The sequence below is a fragment of the Lycium barbarum genome, chromosome 5 (assembly GCF_019175385.1).
Source record: "Lycium barbarum isolate Lr01 chromosome 5, ASM1917538v2, whole genome shotgun sequence".
NCBI lineage: Eukaryota > Viridiplantae > Streptophyta > Magnoliopsida > Solanales > Solanaceae > Lycium > Lycium barbarum.
In genome coordinates, this window is record NC_083341.1 from 1,919,750 (window position 1) to 1,942,863 (window position 23,114).

At 32.9% G+C, this 23,114-nt stretch overlaps 2 protein-coding genes across 4 annotated transcripts; both read left to right on the top strand.

Moving 5' to 3' along the window:
- Nucleotides 1-11,790: 11,790 nt before the first annotated feature.
- On the top strand, nt 11,791-17,688 carry LOC132640075 (uncharacterized). Of its 3 annotated transcripts, none has more exons than XM_060356498.1 (4): nt 11,791-12,564; nt 12,904-13,493; nt 15,692-15,737; nt 17,270-17,688. In XM_060356498.1, exons 1-4 carry the CDS (start codon nt 12,291-12,293, stop codon nt 17,329-17,331), a joined length of 972 nt encoding a protein of 323 aa, XP_060212481.1. In that variant the 5' UTR covers nt 11,791-12,290; the 3' UTR covers nt 17,332-17,688. The 3 variants fall into 3 exon arrangements, with proteins under 3 accessions (XP_060212481.1, XP_060212484.1, XP_060212482.1); XM_060356499.1 differs by having other exon boundaries at nt 11,797-12,564; nt 17,338-17,688; XM_060356501.1 differs by lacking the exons at nt 15,692-15,737; nt 17,270-17,688 and having other exon boundaries at nt 13,060-15,684.
- On the top strand, nt 17,556-17,945 carry LOC132642118 (uncharacterized). The gene has a single exon (XM_060359388.1). The coding sequence runs from the start codon at nt 17,556-17,558 to the stop codon at nt 17,943-17,945; it is 390 nt and encodes a 129-aa protein (XP_060215371.1).
- Nucleotides 17,946-23,114: the final 5,169 nt, after the last annotated feature.

The window sequence follows — 23,114 nt, forward strand, 5'->3', positions numbered from 1 at the left end:
CGCGTAGGATCCAATTGCACATAACTTAATAAAGCTTTTGGTTGGCCTTATATATGAAACTCTACGTGACTAACACTCATATGTAGTGACTACACATGAATAAAAATAACTAACAACAACAAAGCCACCCTTAAAGTATGCACTTTCCACACAACGTGACTTCCTACACTATTATTCTCCCTGTAAGAGTTCATTAATTATTATTGACCGTATGAATAATAATTATTATTCTCCCTGTAACATCCTAAAGTCCCAAACGACACCAACTTGAGAACTTATAAGTATCTAATTCTGGCAACAAGCTCCCAACTTGTGTTGCCATATCCAAAATACTATCAAGTGCATCATCACTTTCCAAGGCCTTCAAGTTTTCACTATTCATATTCTCAAACATCTCTCTCACTATCCCCGCCAAGTGAGGCAACTCCACTTCACTCATTTCTATAACATCACTATTTGCTACAAAGGCTAAATTCCCAAAAGCCTTTGGCAATTTTGGGTCGATTCTTGATCTCAAGTTCACAATATGTGTCACTATGCATGGTCTTGAGCTAATTCCCTTTGCTGCTCTTGTAGCTAAAATCACGTGCTTCCAAATGAAAATTGTTAATGCCTCGACTCGAGTTGGATTAGGTACATTTTCACTAGACACTTCCATCTTGAGGTGCCTACTTGTGCACACTCAAAGTTGGAGGGCATACTTGTCAGTTGAGGCCAAGTTTAAGGGTCTATTTATCTGTTATGCCTTTAATTATTTATGACAATGTCGACTTTCAATAAATTTATGTGTGCTATAGATTTGGTCCCAGACCCCACGTTATGGGATTCACTGGGTATGTTATTGTTGTTGTTGTGCTATAGATTTTGTGCTCGTTTACTTTAATTTATTGAACATTAATTATATTGTGGGCTATGTGCTGTTTTCGCTATTATTTTGAATTCATATATGACTAGTGTACTTTTTGGCGCGAAGCGCCGTTGTTGAAATTATTAATACGGAAAAGGCTTAAATATGCCATTGAACTATTGGAAATGACTCATTTATGCCACTCATCAATAGTTTGGCTCACGTATGCTAGCGAACTATCGGAAATGACTCATTTATGCCACTCATCAATAGTTTGGCTCATTTATGTCATCGCCCGATACCAAAATGACTCATCCATGCCATTTTTCATTAAGACTGGTTTTATAATACCAGGTATGACACGTGGCCTCTAATTAGAGGTCTACGTCGTTTAATTAAACCATCCCAATTTTAAATCCCAAATTAATAAAAAATTCGATCCATACACCCTACCCACCCACAACCATAATCTAGTTGGAGGTCACATATCATATCTAGTATTGTGAAATCGGCGTTAATGAAAAATGACATGGATGAGTCATTTTGGTAATGGACGATGGCTTAAATGAGCCAAACTATTGATGAGTGGCATAAATGAGTCATTTCCGATAGTTCGATGGCAAAAATGGGCCAAACTATTGACGAGTGGCATAAATGAGCCATTTCCGATAGTTCGATGATATATTTGAGCCTTTTCTGTTATTAATATTAGTTTATTACTTACTATTATTTTTGAGAATTTAAACGAATTCTCTTACGATCCTACTTTTTTTAAAGTATTCTTCAAAATTTAAGTTATTAAGAAAGTAATTTATTTTAGTCTTTACGCATAGTCTAAATATGTAAATTTAATTTAGGGGATATATATTAACAACAGTAAAACCTTATCCGGTGTTTAGCCAAGTCTAAGAATGTCGGACCTATGTCTTGCGTATATGCTTTTTAATATTTATTTGTGGTTAAGTGATGTGCAATTTCCCTTTGAATTGTTGATTTTTAAGGTTAATTATTTAGTTGGTTGTAAATACGTGCTGCTGGTGCTGGTTAACGTCGTAGCTGAGATGAAAATTTAATGTGTTAACTATTGGCTCTGAATCCCGACACTCCTTTACGGATATAGGGAGTAATGGGAAGATAATTCTCAAAAGATATGATTATATCGTTCAATTTTAAAATAAATATGTGGGTACATGCATAAGATCATCCCTCCACGTTAATCTTCTTTCTCTTTTTTATTTCATCTCCTGTTTCCTTAATTCTATTTTTAGTAATCATATATGTTTGCTTTCAGGGACTAACAATTTCCATGCAAATAATCTGTGAAACGCAAAAGAACAACATTAATTTAAACACATTACGAATAGCGAAATTAAAACTTATAAGCAAACCACTTTGAAAAACTAAAGCCCGAATAAAAACAAATTCAAACAGACAAAAATATGTTAAGAATATAGTGTATCATCTGGAAATAAGACTTATATATATATATATAAAAGTCTTATTTCCGGTTCAGCATCATCATGTACAACACTGCTGCATGTCAAGTTGCCACCATCCAATGAACCAAAATCTGCAGCTTCATTTCCCTTATTACATATTTGGGACACACAAAACAGACTATACTTCAAGCCATTTACATAATAGAAATTTCAATCACATGAGATAGTGTCTTGCCATTTTTGCCAGCATACACACTCTTACCTTGGAAGACCTTGAGTGAGAGGACAAACTTCATTCTTCCAGTCATATGCTTCAAGTAGCCACTATCCATGTACAATTTTTGACTGCCTCCTCTCGCTCCAGTCTGTAAACTAGGGGTGTACATGGATCGGGTTGGTTCGGATTTTTTAAACACCAAACCAAACCAATCGCGTCGGGTTTTTAAATTTATACACCAAACCAAACCAATAAAATTCGGGTTTTTCAACCTCGAGTTTTCTTGGGTTATTCGGTTTTCTCGGGTTTTTCGGATTTTTTTTTCCGGAATAGTCTTGATACAATACATATAACTTTTACTTCAAATATTTCTGTCCTAGTAAGATACAACTATATAATTAAGGCGTTTCTTAAGAAAATAACACAAAATGTGAGAAGAGTGATGACATTGTATTAAAATATTCAACAAAAACTAATAAAATCGGTTAAAATAAATATTGCTAATTAACAAGCCATAAAGAAAATGACCATAATCTAAAAATACTAAGTCATGCTAAAATAAGCACGGCTAATAAGTATTAATTACATGACAAAGAAAAAAAACTTAAGTTATGTATTTTCACTCTCTAAACTAATTATGCAAAACTAAAGAATAGATATCCAACATTATTGTCATTCCTAGTGGTAAATTGAATTTCTTTTGTTAGCGTTAGTGTTGAGCTGGTTTTGGTTTGAACTTTATTTGAGTTACAAATACCTATAGGATATAAAACTTATTGACATTCAAAATTGTAAGTTCAAGCTTGAATAATATGATAATAGATAAAAAAAAACTACGAAAAAATAAAAGAAATATTTATAAATTCCATTACAAATAAATATTTTTATGTATAAAATATATTAAAAATTGAATACATGTAATATCGGGTTGGTTTGGTTCGGTTTGACTTTTTTTAGTTAAAACCAAACCAAACCAATTATGATCGGGTTTTTTTTCTCAACACCAAACCAAGTCAAACCAAACCACTAGTCGGGTTTTTTTCTCAGTTTGACTCGGTTTATCGGTTTGGTGCGGTTTGTCGGTTTACTTTGTACACCCCTACTGTAAAATGAATTATTTGTTAGATTTAGAAACCCGAATCAGCTTGGCTCCCTTATACTGGTAGAACGGGTGAATTAAACTTCTTTTTGCCCATGTAGACAACACATTCTTCTTCTTCCGGGGACTAGGTCCCTATACTTTGGGCTTTTTTTCAACAAAATATTTTATTTTTCTGCAAGGACTGAAATTTGGCTTTACATGTATCCTTATAGTGGCCAGTTTGACCACAATGAATGCACAGCCAGTTATCAGTCGCAGTGACATACTTGCTATGGGGATTGTAAGGAGCTTTAGCATTTTGAAAACAAATCCCTTTCCTTCCACCCTTACTTTTGTACATAGCAGCAACCAGGTCCAGTGGAGTGACTTGTCAAGATCTATTTTAACCCTTTTCAAGTCCTCCTGAAGTTGTTTGTTCTTCTCTAGCTTAGCAATGAGACTCATTTTGATTTTCTTGAGTTCATTTTCAAGCTCAAGGTGAATCTCACTGGCCTCATGTTTTCCCTTAGCTGGAGTGTTCATCCATTTTTTCATTTGATTAAGTACTAGAGAGTTTTCTCTAGTCACTTCCTCAACTTGCTCCTTTAGATCTACAACAGTGACTACCAAATCATCCCTTACTTGTTATAAACCATCAATTTCTTTATTTAGAACATTTTTCTCATTAATAAGACTATGATACGCATCAATCAACACATTGGCTAAAGATCTCAATTTTTGTTTTAGAGTAACTTTTCAGATTTTTCTGCACATCAAAATTTTTTTCCTCATCCTTCTCATTACCATCCTCATCGTCAGATGTGGCCACGAGTGCAAAGATTGACTCATATTCTGAGGGTGGTTAATTGTTGATAGCCAGCATGAATGTATCGCCTAGATCGTCACCATCTATGAATTCACTGGAAGAATCTCCCCAAGCAGCCAGATTCTGCTTTACCAAGTTGTCACCAGCTTCTTTTTTGTTGAACTTCTTATTAGGGACTTGGTTCCTCTTAGCTGTCTTATCAGCATTCTTATAGTAATCCTGCTTGTAAAGAGGACACTCTTTGATGAAGTGTCCAGGCTTTCCGCATTTGTGACAACAATCATTTTCTTTGAAGTTCCTGTTAGAGATTCCTCTTTTTGGGATCCCACCATTTCTCTGAATCATATTATGAAATCTTCAAGTGAGGTACGCCATCTCAGATTCATCACCACTTGTGTCAATTTTAGCAGCTTTAAGAACCAGGCTCTTCTCCTTCTTTGACTCTCATATTTCAAGATCATTTTTTCTTTTCATCTCATAGGTTTTCAGGTTACTAATAAGCTCGTCAATAGTTATTGTTTGTAAGTCCTTGGCCTCTGTGATAGCATTGACTTTGCTTTCCCAAGAACTTGGTAGGACTGCAAGTATTTTCCTGACTAGCTTGTTAGTGGGAATAATTTCCCCAAGTGAATGAAGCTCATTTATTATAAAGGTGAAACAAGTGTGCATTTCATGGATGGACTCATCCTCTTTCATTTTAAACAGCTCATGCTTAGTGGTAAGCAAATCTATTTTGGACTGCTTTACCTGAGTAGTTCCTTCGTGAGCTATTTGAAGAGCTTCCCATATTTCCTTTGCAAATCCACAAATGAGACATGATTGTATTCATCTGGCCTAATCCCACAAATCAAGATCTTCTTAGCCTTGTAGTTCTTCTCAATAGCTTCCCTGTCAGTTTCAGAGTATTCTTTTCTTGTTTTTTGGAACTGACTTTGAGCTCTCAGTATCTATTTTCATAGGAACAAGAGGACCATCACAGATGATGTCCCACAGATCTGAGTCCTCAGCCATAACATAATCATGCATCCTTGTCTTCTACCACCCATAGTACTTTCCATTAAACCTAAGTAGTCTTGTTTGAGATTGTCCTTTCTCGAGGTTTGGTGAAGCAGTCATGGAGAAGATCCTTTCTAGGTGTTAATCTTTTAGAAAAAAAACCTACTCTGATACCAATTGATATAAAATAAGAGTCCACCAAACGGTATAGAGAACCATATTCTCTATTTATTCTCACAAGTAAACAGAACAGGAAGTAAATGAGACACAATATTTACGTGGAAAACTCCTTGCTCAAGGGATTAAAAATCACGACCCACCGGAGTAGGATTTCAATTTCACTAATCGAGCAACTTTCGGATTACAACCTTCGCAACTTAAGAATTAAACTCTTAATCCCTCACCCCTCACAATAACCCTATTATAAGCTACAAACCTTGACTAACTCTAGCCAAGTAAAAACCCTATTGACTAACTCTAGCCAACATACTCCTAACCTTAACATAATTTTAGCCAAGACAATAAAGTAACACAATTGAAACCTTCCTACAAAGACACTTCTCCAAAGTTGTGTACGATTACAAATAAGAACAAAATAACAAAGACTTAACAAACCTAGGACTTAAAGACATCTTCAGTTGTTGGGATCTGGTCCTTGAGTTTGATGAAGCTTTGTTCTTGCAAGCACCAAAGAGAGAAGTGGCGGCTACACTTGAGAGAGAATGTTTTCTGATTTTGCAAGTGATATCTTTAACCTAGTAACATGTTGTATATATATTGGGGAGCATGTGAGTAGCATGTGACCATGGATAGAGACCTTTCATCTTTACAATTGGCCTTTAGCTATAGGTTTGACCTTTAGCAAAATTGCAGCACAACTGTTGTGGTTCTGCTAGTCAGAACAGTAGCAGTACCGCAACTTTACAGCTGTAGTGCATTGGCTGGACGACACTCAAGGGACCTGATGGAGAACCTGGTCCCTCAAGCGTTTGTCAAATTATCAAAACACAAAATGGCATAACTTATCAAAAAGAAAGTCAATCCTAACACTAGGAATGATAATAATATTGGATATATATTCTTCAATTTTGCATTGTTAATTTAGGCAATAAAAATATATAACTTAATTTTTTTTATTTGTCGTGTAATTAATACTTATTAGTCGTACTTATTTTAGCATGACTTAGTATTTTTAGATGATGATCATTTTCATTATGCCTTATTAATTAGCAATATTTATTTTATGCTATTTCATTATCTTTTCTGTTGAATATTTTATTATAATGTCATCACTCATTTCACATTTTTGTTATTTTCTTAAGAAACACCTTAATTGTATAGTTGCATCTCACTAGGACTAAAGAAATATTTGAAGTAAAAATTGTATGAACAAAAAATTCAAGAAAAAAAAATCCGAGAAAATCGAAAAACTCAAAAATACCCAAAGTCGAAAAACCCATATTTTATTGGTTTGGTTTGATTTATCGATTTAAAAACCTGACATAATTGGTTTTGTTTGGTATTTGAAAATCCGAACCAACCTGGTTCATGTACACTCGTAGTATAATGTATATGCTATCTATACACTGTACATATTTTGTAAAATACATGGCCAAATGATATTTGGCTGTAATTTTCCTATTTCGGTAAGTTTCATAAGTTGCTAATTTGGGTTGGTAAGCTCTACATCAATTTCATAAACAATTGTTTGCATCTACATTGATATTCTTTCACTTGTAACTAATACTAGTCGTGGTTTCCCGTGCTGCGCCTAGACCCAACACGAAAGTCTACATGTGCTTTGAGAAATGCAAGCTCTTGAATAAGAGAGAACATTTTTTATGAAGAATCAATCATTATTCATTTACTTAATATACTAACTTTTATCGGACAATATATTACTAATATAGATTGAATCTATAGCATTTAGGATAGCGTGTGCGCTGATCTTACCCCTATCTTGGGAAGGTAGATTATTTGTCTAAAGGAAACATAGGCAAAGGTAAAGATGTAAACTTTGTCATCTCGGCACCCTGCACGGGTAAGGGCAGATTGTAGAATTATAAGTGACAAAACACAAATACTCGAAATTCAGTGCTTAATTTTGTAGCATGATATCATGCAAATAACATAGTGGACCATTATCTACTGTAATCTTAGAGTCTATTTTGCAGCAAACAGTACGCAAATGCAGGAAAATTATCCAAGCAAACAGGAAAATATACTTCACTAGGCTAAGCAATATGCGGCCATGAACTTGGACGTAAAATTTGGCCAAAGACGAGAGATGGTGCAATTTTATGGCATCACAAACATGTCATGATTCCTTAACTGTCTAGTGTCATCACACTACTTTAGATCGATTGTTTTGTAAAACAAATTGAAGGGAAGCCACCAATTCATTAAAATAATTAAGAAAAACCTCTGAGTTTGATTTAAATAGAGCCTATCTATTATTTTTTTAGAGATTAAAGGGGGGAAAATATACTTCACTAGGCCTATTTTTTTTAGAGATTATAGGTACTCCATTACTCTAACCCAAAGCGAAAAGATAGGATAGGCTGAAAACCCTTGCCAACATTCCTTTCTCTATATATATACAGTAATATTGGAAAGCAAACTTAGAATACATCAATAAAATGCATTAAAAAAGATTCTACACTGAAACAACATATATAACCTTTTATCAAATAGTGGGAGTAATACTGCGCTTTAGAGAAGAAAACAATGACCAAGCTAATCTTACACTTTAATACATGATCTCTTAAATGTATATGCAGCAAATTAGAGTAAATAAATTACCAAAATACATCAGCAAGAAGTAAGACGAATGAACATGGACTGAATAGGATAGAACAGGGCTTTCAAAGACAGAATTAAAACTAAACCATGGACTGCATAGTGAATAATGTATAGGTAGCTCTTGAGCTCAAAGTTCATAGAGAAATAATGTAATCAACAGATAATTTATTTACTTTTGAACTGGTAACATGTAATCAATAGATAATTGAAAATGTTAACTTGGGTGAGTTAGTAACACAAATGATGTAAACAGATTCATAATTTTGATTATATTCTTAGTGATATTTGTTCTCTGAGAAGCTCCTTGTAGGCAGTTATATACCATTTTGTACCATTCTTAGTGAAGCTCCTGCAGCAGTGAACACTCACCAATTTCTTTTAGATTACTAAATTTCAATTTTTAATCATATCCAATTGTATTATAAGGAATTATAGGAGCGAAAGATGGTTAAACATAACAGAAGTGATTAAAAACAAAAAAAAGAATCACATGATAGTAATCGATTGATTATGATATTGCAAGTTTGCATCACACAAGAATTTTTAACAATCAAAGCTTGGTTTTTTATTTTTCTTTGACTGCTTTCACTTTCTTTTTTATCCTTTTTTCTTTGACCTACATGGTAAAATTGTTCCGGAAGCTTCAAAAATATTAGTTTCTGAATGCAAGAAAAACTACACCAGTGGAGAGCTCTTTCCCCTCTTGTTGAGTAAAAAATAAAATATCGAAAATTGAACTATAATTTTTTTCACTTTTTGGAGCTCTAAAGCAAAGATTCATGAACACAAGTTGGTTAGCAGCATGTATGTTTATAAAAATTAAAAGCAAAAGCTATGCTCTTTAAGATAAAAATTAAAAGCAAAAGCTGTGCTTTAAGATTTCTTCCCTCTTTTGTAAGGTTAAGTATTTATCCCTAACAAATCATTATAGAAAAATGGCAGACAGTTGGTATTGATAAGACGAGACAAAGACAAAAGAGAAACGGTGGTCCATCAGGTCTTTTAAAGGATAAGATAAAAAGGTAATTGTGCGAAATGATGAGGGTATTAAAATAATAGGCAAACAGTTGGTATTCTCAATTCAGCATATAGTACAAGTTTTCAAGCATATGTTCGTTCTCTAACTCCCATTTCTAATTTCTAATATATAATATAGTAGAATAGAATATAGTTTTCGCTAAAGGAAATTAAAGAGAAAATACAAAAATTAGCAAAACCCAAACAAATCCTTATCTTCTTATCAAGGCAAACACCAAATCCCTTTCTTCAGGGTTCATCAAGAATCTAATAAAGCAAAGTACTCACAAGATCATAATTTTGGGAGATTTTTGACAAATCTCCAACAACAACAACATACCCAGTGTAATTTCACAAGTGGAATCCGGGAACGATAGTGTGTACACAGACCTTACCCCTACCTTGGAAAGCAGAGATGTTGTTTCTGAAAGACCATCGGCTCAGGAAAAAGCATTTCAAAGCAGTTCGGAAAAAGAAAATAATGGATTTTGGACAAATACCAAAATCCAAAAAAAATAAAAATAGCCAGAGGCAGAGGTAGAGTGGTCAACACAGTTAGGGGTGGACCCGTATAATAATATTTGGTGCTCGAGCATCTATTAACAGTTGCAGATACTATATGTAGACATATAGAAAATATTGAACGGATTAATTTCAAAAATTTAATAAGATTTTAATTACCACGAGAAGCGGGGGTCAATTTACAAGTTTTAGTATAAAATAATAAATAGCACCCAGGAAGCAATGAAAGATATTGATGCTCTAGTTAAAAGGTGGTAGGCTTTAGGCTAAGCCGTGAAGGAGCTGAGTTTGGATCCTACTCAAAGCAATATATTTTTGTTGATTTTAAAGTGAGCATCCAGGCCCATTGAATCCTAAGTCCGCCATTGAACAGATTCCTCCATGTGGAAGTCCTATATGGCCTTAAGGTTACTCTATTTTGTCCGAGGCGGAGGTAGCGTTGAAGTACAAATTTGGCAGAATTTACTAATTTGGTCCTAGTCTTGTATTTTGTCTTCCAGACCCCACATTGTGGGAATCTACTGGGTATGTTGTTGTTGTTGTAGTCTTGTATTTGTCTTAAAAAGACATTTAATACAAGCAAATTATTCATTTGGAACTCAATAGTTCGAAAGGGCTAGAATTCAAAACCTATATACTTCAAATCTTGGATCCGCCTTTGCACCTTTTAATGCCCTTAGTAATAAGAAAGTAGAACGTGTGCTTCACATATCCAAAGGCGTATTTGAGATTTTAGCTTTTTGAGTTCATTTTAAGGGCTTTAGCATTGAATCCATCATACGCAACATACTATAAATTGCACCTTTAGTATATTCTTACACGTAATTTATATTATGCACATATAGTAGTGAATTAAAATGAACACGCTACCTGAAAGATGCATCCGCACTTGCACATAGCAGCTAATGAAGGGCATAATCTAAAAAAAGAACAAGAAAGAAAAAAAAAAAAAAAAAAAAGAGAAAAACAAAAGAGTATTACCATAGGTTACTTCTTAAACACCAAAGTGAATTGTTTCCTAAAAAGAAAAAGGCAAAGCCAGTAATAAAAGAACAAAAAGAAAAAAGAAAGAGATTTTTTTTTTATCACCATAGGTTATTTCTTCAACGCTCGAGTGAATCAGTGAATCGTCTCCCAAGAAGAAAAGGGAAAAGCCAGAGCCACGCTAGAGTGAATCAGTGAATTGTCTCCCAAGAAGAAAAAGGAAAAGCCTGAGCCAGTAGTACCTTTTCTAGTAACTGAAAACGAAGAAAAATAATTTAAGCAATTTTGCTTTAATTAAATTCTCCTACTTCTAGTAGTATATTTTAATTTAACACAATAGTAATTAGTCAATATGTATTAATTAAAATGAGATATGTGTTATTTTATGATTTAAAAACAAATCAGACCAATTGTGCAGCATGCATAAAAGAATTTGAGGGAGTTTTGTGTTGCATACTTAACATTCAACAATCAGATACACCAAGGGGTATTTCTGGAATAAAATGAAAATTTTATCATTTGAACCGGTATTGTAATAAGTGAGGTGAGCATAGTATCTCAAAACCATAGCGGTTAACATTACAAAAGACAATTGGAGGGAGGTTTATGAAATTATCCCTAAAAAACTTTTATTACGTGTAATTTAGAAAAATAAAAATCCTCTTTTTTTTTTTTTTTTGAAAACTATTTTGGAAAGAAAATAATTAATGAGGATATGAATTTTAGTAAAAACTTAATTTGTCAAATTTATTTGGACCTCATGAAAACATTTTTCTTGTTCTATTATTTTCCTAATTAATTACTGAAGTCTCCTTTGTGTTGAAAAAAATGAGTCATAAGAAAAGGTAAATCTTAAGACAATAAGTACTACTGATTAATATTTTGATTTTAGGAGGTTAAATAGTATTTGTTTTTATTCATGTTGAGAGTTCTTGTGTTCGAGCCTTGGATATGGAAACAATCTTGTTACGGAGCGTATCCCCCTTAAATGGGTCTTAAGCGGCACGAATCCAGATTAGTCGGGGCCACAACACAGATACTGAACACCGAATGAGAAATGAAAAATATATTCTTTACAAATTCCTTGCTTCTAAAGCAAAGAACAAGTACCTTTTTTTTTTTTAATCAAAGGCAAAGGTCTGTGTGATGTTCTATATAATGTTTGATCCAGAGGAAGTAAAGGACTCACAAATTTGGGAAATTTTTGGTAAATACCAAAATCCATAGAGAGAGAGAGAGAGAGAATGGATCCAACCTTGTACAATGCTGCGTTGTAAGGCAATACCAGCGATGGTGATTTTTCACTTGCTGAATATCTAAAAAGGGATGAAGAAAATGAGTACCAAGTTACTCCAAAGGGAAACACTGTCCTCCACGTGGCAGCCCTCTGTTCCCACTCCGATTTCGTGGGAGAAGTCCTTAAAATTACTCCGGCGTTGTTATACTGTCGGAACAAGAGAAATGAGACTGCACTTCACATAGCAGCTAATGAAGGCCACACTGAGGTAGTCCGTGTGCTACTTAGCGTAGCTGGTGAGAAGAATTATAAGGAGACACTCATGAGGATGACAAATGAGAATGGAGATACAGCCCTGCACAAGGCTGTGAGGAGTGAACATGTTGATGTTGTCAAGATCATCTTGAAAAAAGAAGAGGATCCTGAATTTGAATATCCAACAAACAAGGCAGGGGAGACACCACTTTATCTGGCAGCGGAGTCTGGTTTTATTGATATTCTGCGTGAAATCTTGGAATCATGCAAAAACCCAAATTATGCTGGAGGTCCATTTGGTCGAACACCTCTGCACGCAGCAGTTGTTCACGAACACTCGGGTAAGTAGTTTTTATTACTCTGTATTAACATCTAGCTTCTGTTAGATTTGCCCATAATATCATCTACATAAATTAGGATTAATTATGTCAGATAATCTTGATAAGAGGCCTGATAATGAGTACGCATTCCCTTTAATTGACTCCCAAAATTCAAATTATAACTAACCAAACAGGAAGAAAAGATTATTTTGTAAGGAAAAAAAAATTAATGTGAAGGTAAGGTCTTTTTGAATGATTTCATAACTTTAATACTACTTGTGAACCTATATGTGTATGTATGAAGATCTCAAGAGTGTAGATGAATTGACCCCTTATCATCATAATATTTGACACATTCAGATTGCGCAATATTACTAAGGCAATGGAACAATTCTTTATGTGAGGAACCAGACAAATGGGGTTGGAATCCACTGCATTATGCTGTTAAACTAGGATTGAAAGAAGTAGTTTCTGATATGCTGGGATGGAATAAATCCTTAGCCTACCTTCCAGCAGGCAATGAAAATGACTGGACGACTGCAATTCACATTGCAGCCGGTGAAGTTGATACCTTATATGTTACAAATGTGCTAAGTGAGCTATTACATCACAACCCTGATTGCTGGGAAATGCTTGACAGCAGGGGCCAAAATGCTCTTCATGTAGCCGTAATGAACGGACAAGCAGCGTTACTTCTTACCTTGTTGAAGTCCGAAAATTGGGGTAGCCTTGTCGATGAGCCTGATAATGATGGCAACACTCCTATGCATTTGTTTGCCTTTGGAAAGTACTTTAATAAGGACGAAATTCTTCAGCGTAAGCATTATAGGAACTGTGTGCCTTATAAGTTAATAATCCATCCCAAAGCAAAGAAAATGACATTTAACAAAGATGACCAAACTCCGCTTGATATATTTTCTCGCGCAGTCACAGAGAAATCAAACCGGGAGGTAAGCACCTGCAGACACTTGATTACTCCCTCCCTCCAATTTTATGTTAAGGTCTTACTATTTGGGAGTCAAACAGTTTTTTTACTACTAATTTTCTCAAGTCCTTAAAATATTTTGTATCATTAGCTATGTTGACTTATAGTATTTTTTGTGAATCTTGAAATTTATTGAATATTCTTATCATCTAAAATATCATGTTTGATAGTAGTATTGGATAGAATTAAAATACGGAAAAGGGCCAAATATATCCCTGTACTATAGACCCTTCGTTATACTTTGGGTCTAAATATACCCCTAGAGTTATATTTTGGGCACAAATATACCCCTTCACCGTTAAAGTTGACTAAGGTTAATATTTTTAATGAAGAAAATGGCATGTGGCATGCCACCTCATTGTCCAAATCCAATTTTATCCCTTCCTCCTTCCATGTCATCTTTCACCATTTGCACCTCCCTCCACCACTATTACACCAGTATACCCAGCACCATTTTCACAAGTAATTCTTGAAAAACCCCTTTTAGAATAAAAATTATTAATTAAAAATAAAGTTAATTGGGATGAGTAATTTGAAGCAATCACTCAGTCAACAAACGAGGTGAGTTGAATAGAGCTAAAGAAGAGAAGAATAAATGCATGCAGGTCCTTTATGTAGAAGTGGGATTTGGTGATTGCTTGCAGCGAATGGAGCGTTAAAATGGGAGACTTACCAATAATGTTCGTAAATTACTTTTAAGGAAAAAGATTAGCTCAATTAACACGTTATCACTGACTGCTAAACCCAATCCATTTCCAGCAAAATTAAATATTCGCTTCCTAATTCGATATACACTCGTTCGGACACATAAGAGCTAAGTATGTAATCCACGTTAACTCATAACAGGACTTTTCAGAGTATACTTAAAAAATCTAAACTTTATTTGTTAATATAGTTGTAAATAAATAAAAATTATTGGTTAAAAAGAAAATCAAGAAATCCATTTGAAGCATTTTGATTTCTTCAACCTTTCGAGTTTGTGAAAATGGTGGTGGGTATAATGGTGTAGTAGTGGTGGAGGGGGAGGTGCAAATGATGAAAGATGGCATGGAAGGAGGGAGGGTTAAAATTGGATTTGGACAATGAGGTGGCATGCCACATGGCATTTTCTTCATTAAAAATATTAACATTTGTCAACTTTAACGGTGGAGGGGTATATGTGTGCCCAAAGTATAACTGTAGAGGTATATTTGAACCCAAAGTATAACGAGAGATATATTTAACCCTTTTGCGAGAGTACAGGGGTATATTCGGCCCTTTTCCGATTAAAATATAACTACTGAAACTATTTTGTCCTCGCGGAGTAGAACATTAAGAATGAATTTCAAAACCTTTTACAAATAATCTTTTCTTTTGAACTGAAGTTTAAACCTTTTACATATAATTGAGATAAACTATTACTCTATATTGAAGTGTGTGACCATTTCATCTAAAAGTTTAAGCTGTTGGAACTAAATATGTCATCAACATTGCCCCCTCACGTGCATCCTGATTTTTTCCAAGGTCAAGTACGTGAAAATTATTTTTTGATGATGGGTAAATGTGTTGACATTCGAATTCAACCTCTACCTATCCCAATGACACTATGTTGAAGTGTGTAACCATCTTAATTAAAAGATTAAGCTTATACTTAGATGAGATGGTGACACTTCCACACTCTAATATAATCAAACATGGCTTGGCAGGATTCATTTCAAATCCAGCTAATGTACCAATTTTAAAACTGCAATAAAGCAATCTTTGAGAGCTTTGAACCATCCTTGGCTTAGCTACACTTATATAAACCAACAATTGTTTACGGGATTCCTGTAGTACATGAGGAAAATCACACAAATACAACTTTTTAAAATGGTAATTAAAAAAAATTATAATTACTTTAAAAAAATTACACAAATACAACTTATTCAAAATTTGAATTTTTTAATTACATAAATACAACTTTTTACATTCCAAAAATATCAATAGAGGTATTTTTATATTAATATATTTCGTAAAATACATATTATATCGATGCACTTATATGCTTAACATATATAGTATATCAATTGACTTTGCTTAACTTATATTAATATAGTATATCGATGCACATATATGCATATATATAGTATATAGTAGTATATTATTTTTAATATATGTTGTATTAACAATATCTATGTTTGAAAGCTAAATTCAAAGGGAAAGTGGAAAAACCTCAGAAGACGACTTAAAGGTACGTGTTTAGTACATATGGTATATGTATATTGTTTATGTCAAGTATACTTAATGTTATTGCCTTCATCATATTATTAATTCTATTATTAATGATAGGTAAGAAATGAGATTTGTAGGGACAAATTAAGGAAATTATTCATTTTATTATTAATGATAGGTAGGAAAGGAGAATTTGTAAAGACAAATTAAGGAAAAAAATATAACCTGTATAAATTTTTTACCATATTTATACTAAATTGACCATATCTAAAGATTTTTTCCTTTTATCATTTAAAGGGTATATTTTGTAGATTATGTAAATTAAAAAATAGTTATAGGTTCTGTAAACAGTTGTATATTTACTAGTATTTGTGTAAGTTCCCCTTCTTGATATATGGCAAAATTAGCCCATGAAAACATGACCTGCCCAACCCGTCTAAGTTTGAGCGGGTTAATGAGTCGTCCATTTATTAACTCAACTTATTTTGACTCATCCAATTCAGCTCATCTCAAAGTTGGGTTGATATGTATCCCAAATTGACCCATGAGAAATCTTGTCAAAATATTTTTAAAAAGAAATTTTCTCGGTTTGATATGTTATATATACCCATTAAAAAAGAAGAAGAAATTATTAGGCAAACTTAACTAGCGTTTGGCCATAGATCCCCAAAAAAAAAAATTGAAAAACTTGATTTGGGTGAAGTTTTTCAAGTTTTGAAAATGTGTTTGGCCATAGTTTTTCAAAACATATTTCACCTTTTGTTTTGGAAAATATGAAACATTAGTTATACCCATAAGTTCTAAAAACTATCAAAAATAATCAGCCATACAAAAACATACATACTTGTTAATCCCAAATTATGCAGAACGTGATATTTTAATAATAATTGTGTTAATAACACACTTACTAGCTATTACAATTCAAATTACAATACAAAGATCTATTTTTATCTTATGGTTTTCTACAGTTGGCAGAGCAATTTTCCCTAGGGTTTCGTCTTCTACTATTTGAGCACAGCTTAATTTGATCACTTTATAAAATAGATTGTTTTAATTGTGGAAACATGGTAAATACGACTTTAATGGAGGAATATGGTAGATAGAATTAGTTGGGTCATAAATAGATGGGGCTTTTTTATAAAATTCAAAAGTTTGGGATAGTTTTTAAAAGGCCAAAACATAGATCTTGGCCCAAAAACAGGTTTGAGCAAGAATTTGGGATTTGAAGATTTGTTTTCAAAATCAGTCAAAATTTTATGGCCAAACAAAGATTTGAAAACAAATCTTAAAATCTATGGCCAAGCGAGAGCTTAGTAAGAGTTGGGTGGGTTGGATTATGACCCATTATTTAGCCCATTTCAACCCAAATAAGTTTTGAGCAGTGTCACTTATTAATTTAGTATATTTTGACCCGTCCAAGTTTAACCCAATCCACCTATTTGACACCTAAGTTGTGGTGTTGAAACACATATTATTGAAAGGATACAAGCAAAACTGCAATCTATCTTCCTCTATATATCTTCTCGTGAATTTACTTTTACATGATATCAGTGGTACTCCTGCTGAACAAGTTACATGTTGTTCGACTATATATGAACTCAACCAGCTGGTGATGACAGGAGGAATACGATAAGGAGGAGTACGATAACCTGTACCCTTTTCACCGTGGTCAATTTGGACGACGTGGCTTCAAGATAAAATCGCAGGAGCAAGACGCACTCATCATGTGGCACAGCATCAAAACAAGTGGATCACTAATGGGGATGAATTTTTGAAAAGTGAAAGCAAATATATAATGGAGATAGCTTAAGTGCATCTAGTTGTCGCCACTTTACTAATGACAATCACCTCCGCAGCTGATTTCACGTTGCCAAGAGGTTTTGAGAGCGATCCCAATAGTTCTAATAAAGGAATGACAATTCTGATAAGTAACACAGCATTCCGCGCATTTGTTGTTTTGGATGACATCGCCTTTGCATGCTCCGCAGGAGCTGTACTCAGCTACTTTATCATGGCATCAATTAATGAACGACCGTCTCAATGTACAGTGACACCTATGAGGACGTTTGCTAATATCACAATTTATTTGAAGCTTTTGGCAATGTCAGTTGTTGTAATTGCATTTGTAACTGGTATGTATGCTGCTTTAGCACGTTCAGTTGGTCTCGCTATACTATTTGTGCCATCGGTTGCCTCTCTTTCCTTTTTGTACACGGTGGGTGTGTAGACAAAGCAGTGATATCTCTACTGAAAGTAATTGCTAAAATTGATATTTCGGGACTCAAAACTGAAGAAAACTACTACAACAATGACATGAGTCAAGGAGAAAATGGCAATAAATCGGGTTCTACTTTCTTAACTTCATTATTTACTCTTTATGATTTTTGTAAAATCTGATTTTGTAAATATTAGAGTAAATAATTTACTTTGTGATGATCTTGATATGCATGAGAATTAGGAATAACATTTTTAGTGTGTGTGATATTTGTTATTCTTGCATAAAGTTCACATGGAGTTAATTACTTTAGTAACTTTATCGTGAATACTAACATCAGTACTTGAAAGTTGATTTATCATTGCGAGATCATGAGAATATATATATGATATATATTTACATTTTAGATATTTTTCAAATGTTAATGACTTTCATGAATCTAATGTCTCTTGACAACTTTAAGTTTCATACATGCGTGAAATAGTCAAAATGTAGGGGTATTTGGCTTATGATTAGAAGTCAACATTAGACAATTATTATTATGTCTTCAAAAGGAAAAGTTGTGTTCTTTCATGAAGGTCAGTTAAAAAAATCGTATTCTTTCATGAATACTTGAAAAGTTGTATATACACCAATGTATGTCGTAATTATGTGTGCTAGTTAATTTATTCATATGTTATTGCAAGCAATGATATGAAGAATATGATAGAAATAAAGAGATTTCTATGGTATGATAGAAACAAAGAGGTTTTTATAGCAGAATAGACACAAGATGTTTCCTTTCTTCCATATTGAAATAAAGGATCTTGGACAAATTGATATTATGTTGGGTATCATGATTAAGTAAATAGTGGGGGTAATGTATATTAAGTTAATATCATTACATTGAGAAAGTACTAAATAAAGTCACTTAAACATAAAAGAGGTCAATACCCTATTTATCCTAGATTGAGTTAATTAATAATGATGGAAGAATTATAGCTTAACTTGTGTAAGCAAGTGAATTATAGCTTAATTTGTGTAAGCAAGCGCTATTGGAAGGGCCAGTAGCAGAGTTCTTGATTTTCTTTAGAAAACTAAAGATTTGAAAAACTCAATGTTTCATACTATTTTATAAGGATAAATCAGTGTAAATTGAATATCGAGTATGTGAGAAAACACAATTTACCACATCATGGGTAATTACCTTAAGAGAAGGTGCAATTTCTTGAAACCAAGAAATAGACTTGCATTTGTAGAATCAAGGAAAGGAATTGAGTGGATGAGGGATTTTCTCCGTAGAAATTCATTGATTTGAAAAATATGAGCTCAATTTTATGATAGTCAAGTGAAATCAATCACATAAATCTTCAATGTAATTATGTGAGCAAGTTAATTCAAGAAGGAATTATTTCTCTCATATTTGTGGATTAAAAAAAAAAAGTAATTTTGGTGATCCAATTACTAAAACATTTATAAGGAGGTTGGTGAAAACGAACCTCGAGTTGATTAAATTAAGACTCCTTAATTAGATCCACCAATAATGGTAACTCTACCCGACACTATTAAATCAATAGTTATGTGTTCAAAGGGTAACAACAAGTTATTGATACGTGGATGTTTCAGTACTAAATTTGGAGATATACTAGTACTTGTTGTCATAGAGGGTTGAGTTCTTATGATCTTAATGAAGTTCAGTTCAAGGAACAACTATCTCAAATGTGCCAAAGACACTGAAAGAACCTCACCTATATAGACATAGAAGTGGTGCCGCTTCGATTGAGATTTGAAGTTATTCTCATTTATGTTCATGAATTTTGGATAGCACATGGCTATAAAAGTGCTAAGCATGTTGAGTGGAAAGCAAGAATGAAATATTTATGTCTATAGTGTCACCGATGTTATCACAAGGAATAACATGTTCAAAGTGATTATGCTACATGGTATTTCGACTTCATCTTATGATGTTATACTAAGGTAATGTTCAAATCGAAAGATACATTACTCTACGCATAAATATTATTTGATTTTTAAGTCTTGATTTATATTTAAATAAGTGGGGGATTGTTGTGATTTTATTTAAATATAAATAATTATTTACAAAGAGTTTTATAGAGAGAGGTGTCTTTTAGAGAAAGGATATGTCTTTTATTAAAAGGGTGTGTTGGTTATCAAATATTTTGCATATAAAAACCAATTCAACGTTACCACTACAAGAAAAAATATATGTGGCAACAAAATTATTTTTGTTGTCATAGATTGATTATTGTTGCAAAAAGTACTTTTGGCAACAATTTTTTTTTGTTGCATAGACTTTTTCCAACGGCTGTTATTGAAACAACGTGCAACAACTTTTTTTTTTGTTACTAAAAGTACTTTTTGCAACAATAATCAATATTATGACAACAAAATTAAATTCTTTGGCAACAAAAAAGTTCTTTGCCAACAATAAAACTAAGTTATTGCCAAATATTAAATTTTTTGTTGCCATTTCTATACTTTCTTGTAGTGTACGTTGAAAAAAAAAATTATCTTCCTTCTGAAAAGTTACTTTCTTCCTCCTAAAAAAAAAAACTCTTTTCTCTTCTACAAATCTTGCTCTTGAAAATCAGAAAAGTTCTTGCTTTCCTAAGATGAATTTTTCCACTATTTGCTCGATGTAGATATCCAAAAGGCTTGTCATATCCACTAAAGCTATTTGCACACAATACCATAGCAATCTCGCAGAGGAGAGGGAGCAAATATCGCTTTTTGGAAAGCCTTCAATACTGTGTTTGTTGTTCATATTTTCGAGCCTTCATCTTTGTGTTCTTCTTCATGTATTTTTTTGCATTCCCGGATAATATTTTCCAACAAATTATTTTTTTCAACGTTGGGTTTTCTTTAACAGGAAATTTTCAAAAATATGCAGAAAATATTTACGCCACGTAGCTCAATATACAGTATTATACTTGGGGTGAAAACATTATATACATACTGTATCAACCTTGTATAAAGTATATAAAAGGTGTTTATATACAAATATATTGAAAATCGGGTGTTTATACATAAACTATAGACTACGTGGCGTAAATATTTTCAACAAAAGACGGAGCATAATTTTCCCTTCATTAAACTACAAAGCCCAGCTAAAGGGCTATGAAAATTGGGAAGTAGGACAAAAGGGGTGATGCACTGCTGCAAAATTTGGGCCTCTCTTATGAGATCAACTATCTTTGTTTCTTGAGTTTTCTTTGTTTCTTGTTTTGTAATTATATTGTAATCTTCGATAGAGACCACTCTCTCGTTTAGCATTTCTATTTTGAGATTCTCCCTATGTTCATGGTAAGAAATTCAGAGTTATAAAATATTTATGAAATTGTAGTTTTTCAGTTATTTGGTTTACACAAGTAGATGTTTGCATCTTAATTGCTTTGTTCACTAGAGAATTTGGAAGTAAGGGCGTTTCCTGCTGCGGTAATGAAAGGAAAGAGGGAAGCGAGAGGAGTGAGGACTGTTGGCAATCATAATTAGTACTCCTTTCGTCTCAAAATAAATATCGCTTTAGCTCATTACACCCGTAAAAAAAGAAACAAGGTATATAGTTTACTAAGTTATTCTTATTTAGTAGATGTTTGTTGAGAATTGGGCATCATTAAGAAGAAATAGTTCTTTAATATAAGGTATAGTTGGTACTATTTTTTGTCTTGAATTTCTAAAACGACATTTATTTTGGAACAATTTCTTTTTGCTAAAGCGACACTTATTTTGTGACGGGGAAGTGCTAATCCAATTTATGTGACACTCTTTATTTTTTAGTCAGTCTCAAAAAGAATGACACAATTCTATGTATAGTAACAATTTAATTTTAAATTTTTCATTTTACCTTTACTAAAATAATTTACAACCATGTAAATATTCATAATATGTTCTAAACCATAACTTTAAAAATCCCTCTTTCATTCTTAAATTATGTACCCAGTCAAACATCTACATTGAGACTGAAGGAGTAGTTAACAAAATGATTCTAGACCATTAGATAAGAATGGCACCGAAGGAACTGAGAAGATCACCTATTGTATTTGTAGGTGAGCCAAATCCCTCTTCTTGTAATGATACATAGTACTCTCTCCCGATTAAAAAAAGAATTTACTTAGCCTTTTTTTATTATTATTAAAAAAAAAGTTTACTTAGTAAATCGAAAAAGAATTAATCTTATTTTTTCATATTTGCCCCTATTAATTATTATATGATCAAATCTCAATATCTATTTAATTAGGGGTAATTTAGTCAAATTACCTATTTTTGTTTAGGAGTTAATATTTTTTTAAGGCGTGTGCAAATAGCTAAGTGGACTCTTTTTTTTTTTATCCGGAGAGAATAGATATTTAAAATATTTTCTGGTTTTAGCCACCAAAAATTAAATAAAGGCGTTAAAGTGAGGAGGGCCCCCTGGTTATTTTCTAACTAATAATGGATCTGCTGATTCTTGAACAGTTGTAACAATTAATACTAATGTTACATTTACTTATTTAAATAAAAAGTTAAGTTTTAATTCGTTTAGCCACAACAAAGGGTCTGCCAAACCTATTTTGAAGTTGACTTATTATTATTGGAAGAATATTTTATTCACGACATTTAATTATTAGCAGCCATGCATTCAAAGCTGATAATTAAGAAATATTGGTTTTTTTAAAACTCTAAACCTGGGAGAATATCGTAGCTGTTTTTTATAAATGAATAAATAAAGATAAAACATTTTTTTCTTATAAGAATAGTAAAGTAATGTTATTGCTGTTGCTATATATATTCCGTTCTAACGAGCAATCTTTAATCATCATGACATTTCTATTTTATCCCAAAGAAAAACATTTATAATGGTGAATTACAAGAACCCCACATTTAAGATTTTTGTTGCAAAGTGCTAGTTTTCTGGTGAAATAGATAAAGAGTTATGTTTAAGATAATAAAAAGAAGAGAAAAAAATATCCAAACCAACCTTAATATTCTGTTTGGTTAGTTGTTACATATTGTTTCATAATGTATTGTGTTGTGTTGCATGTATCTTACTGCATTATTTTGATTAATACAATGTTTGGATAGATTGTATTGTTTTCCGTCGTTACATAATGTCACGCATCAGTAATTATATTTGAAGGATAAAGTTACAAGAAAAGTAGTGTGCGGGGTAGACGAACTATAAAAAGCAACAACAACAACAAC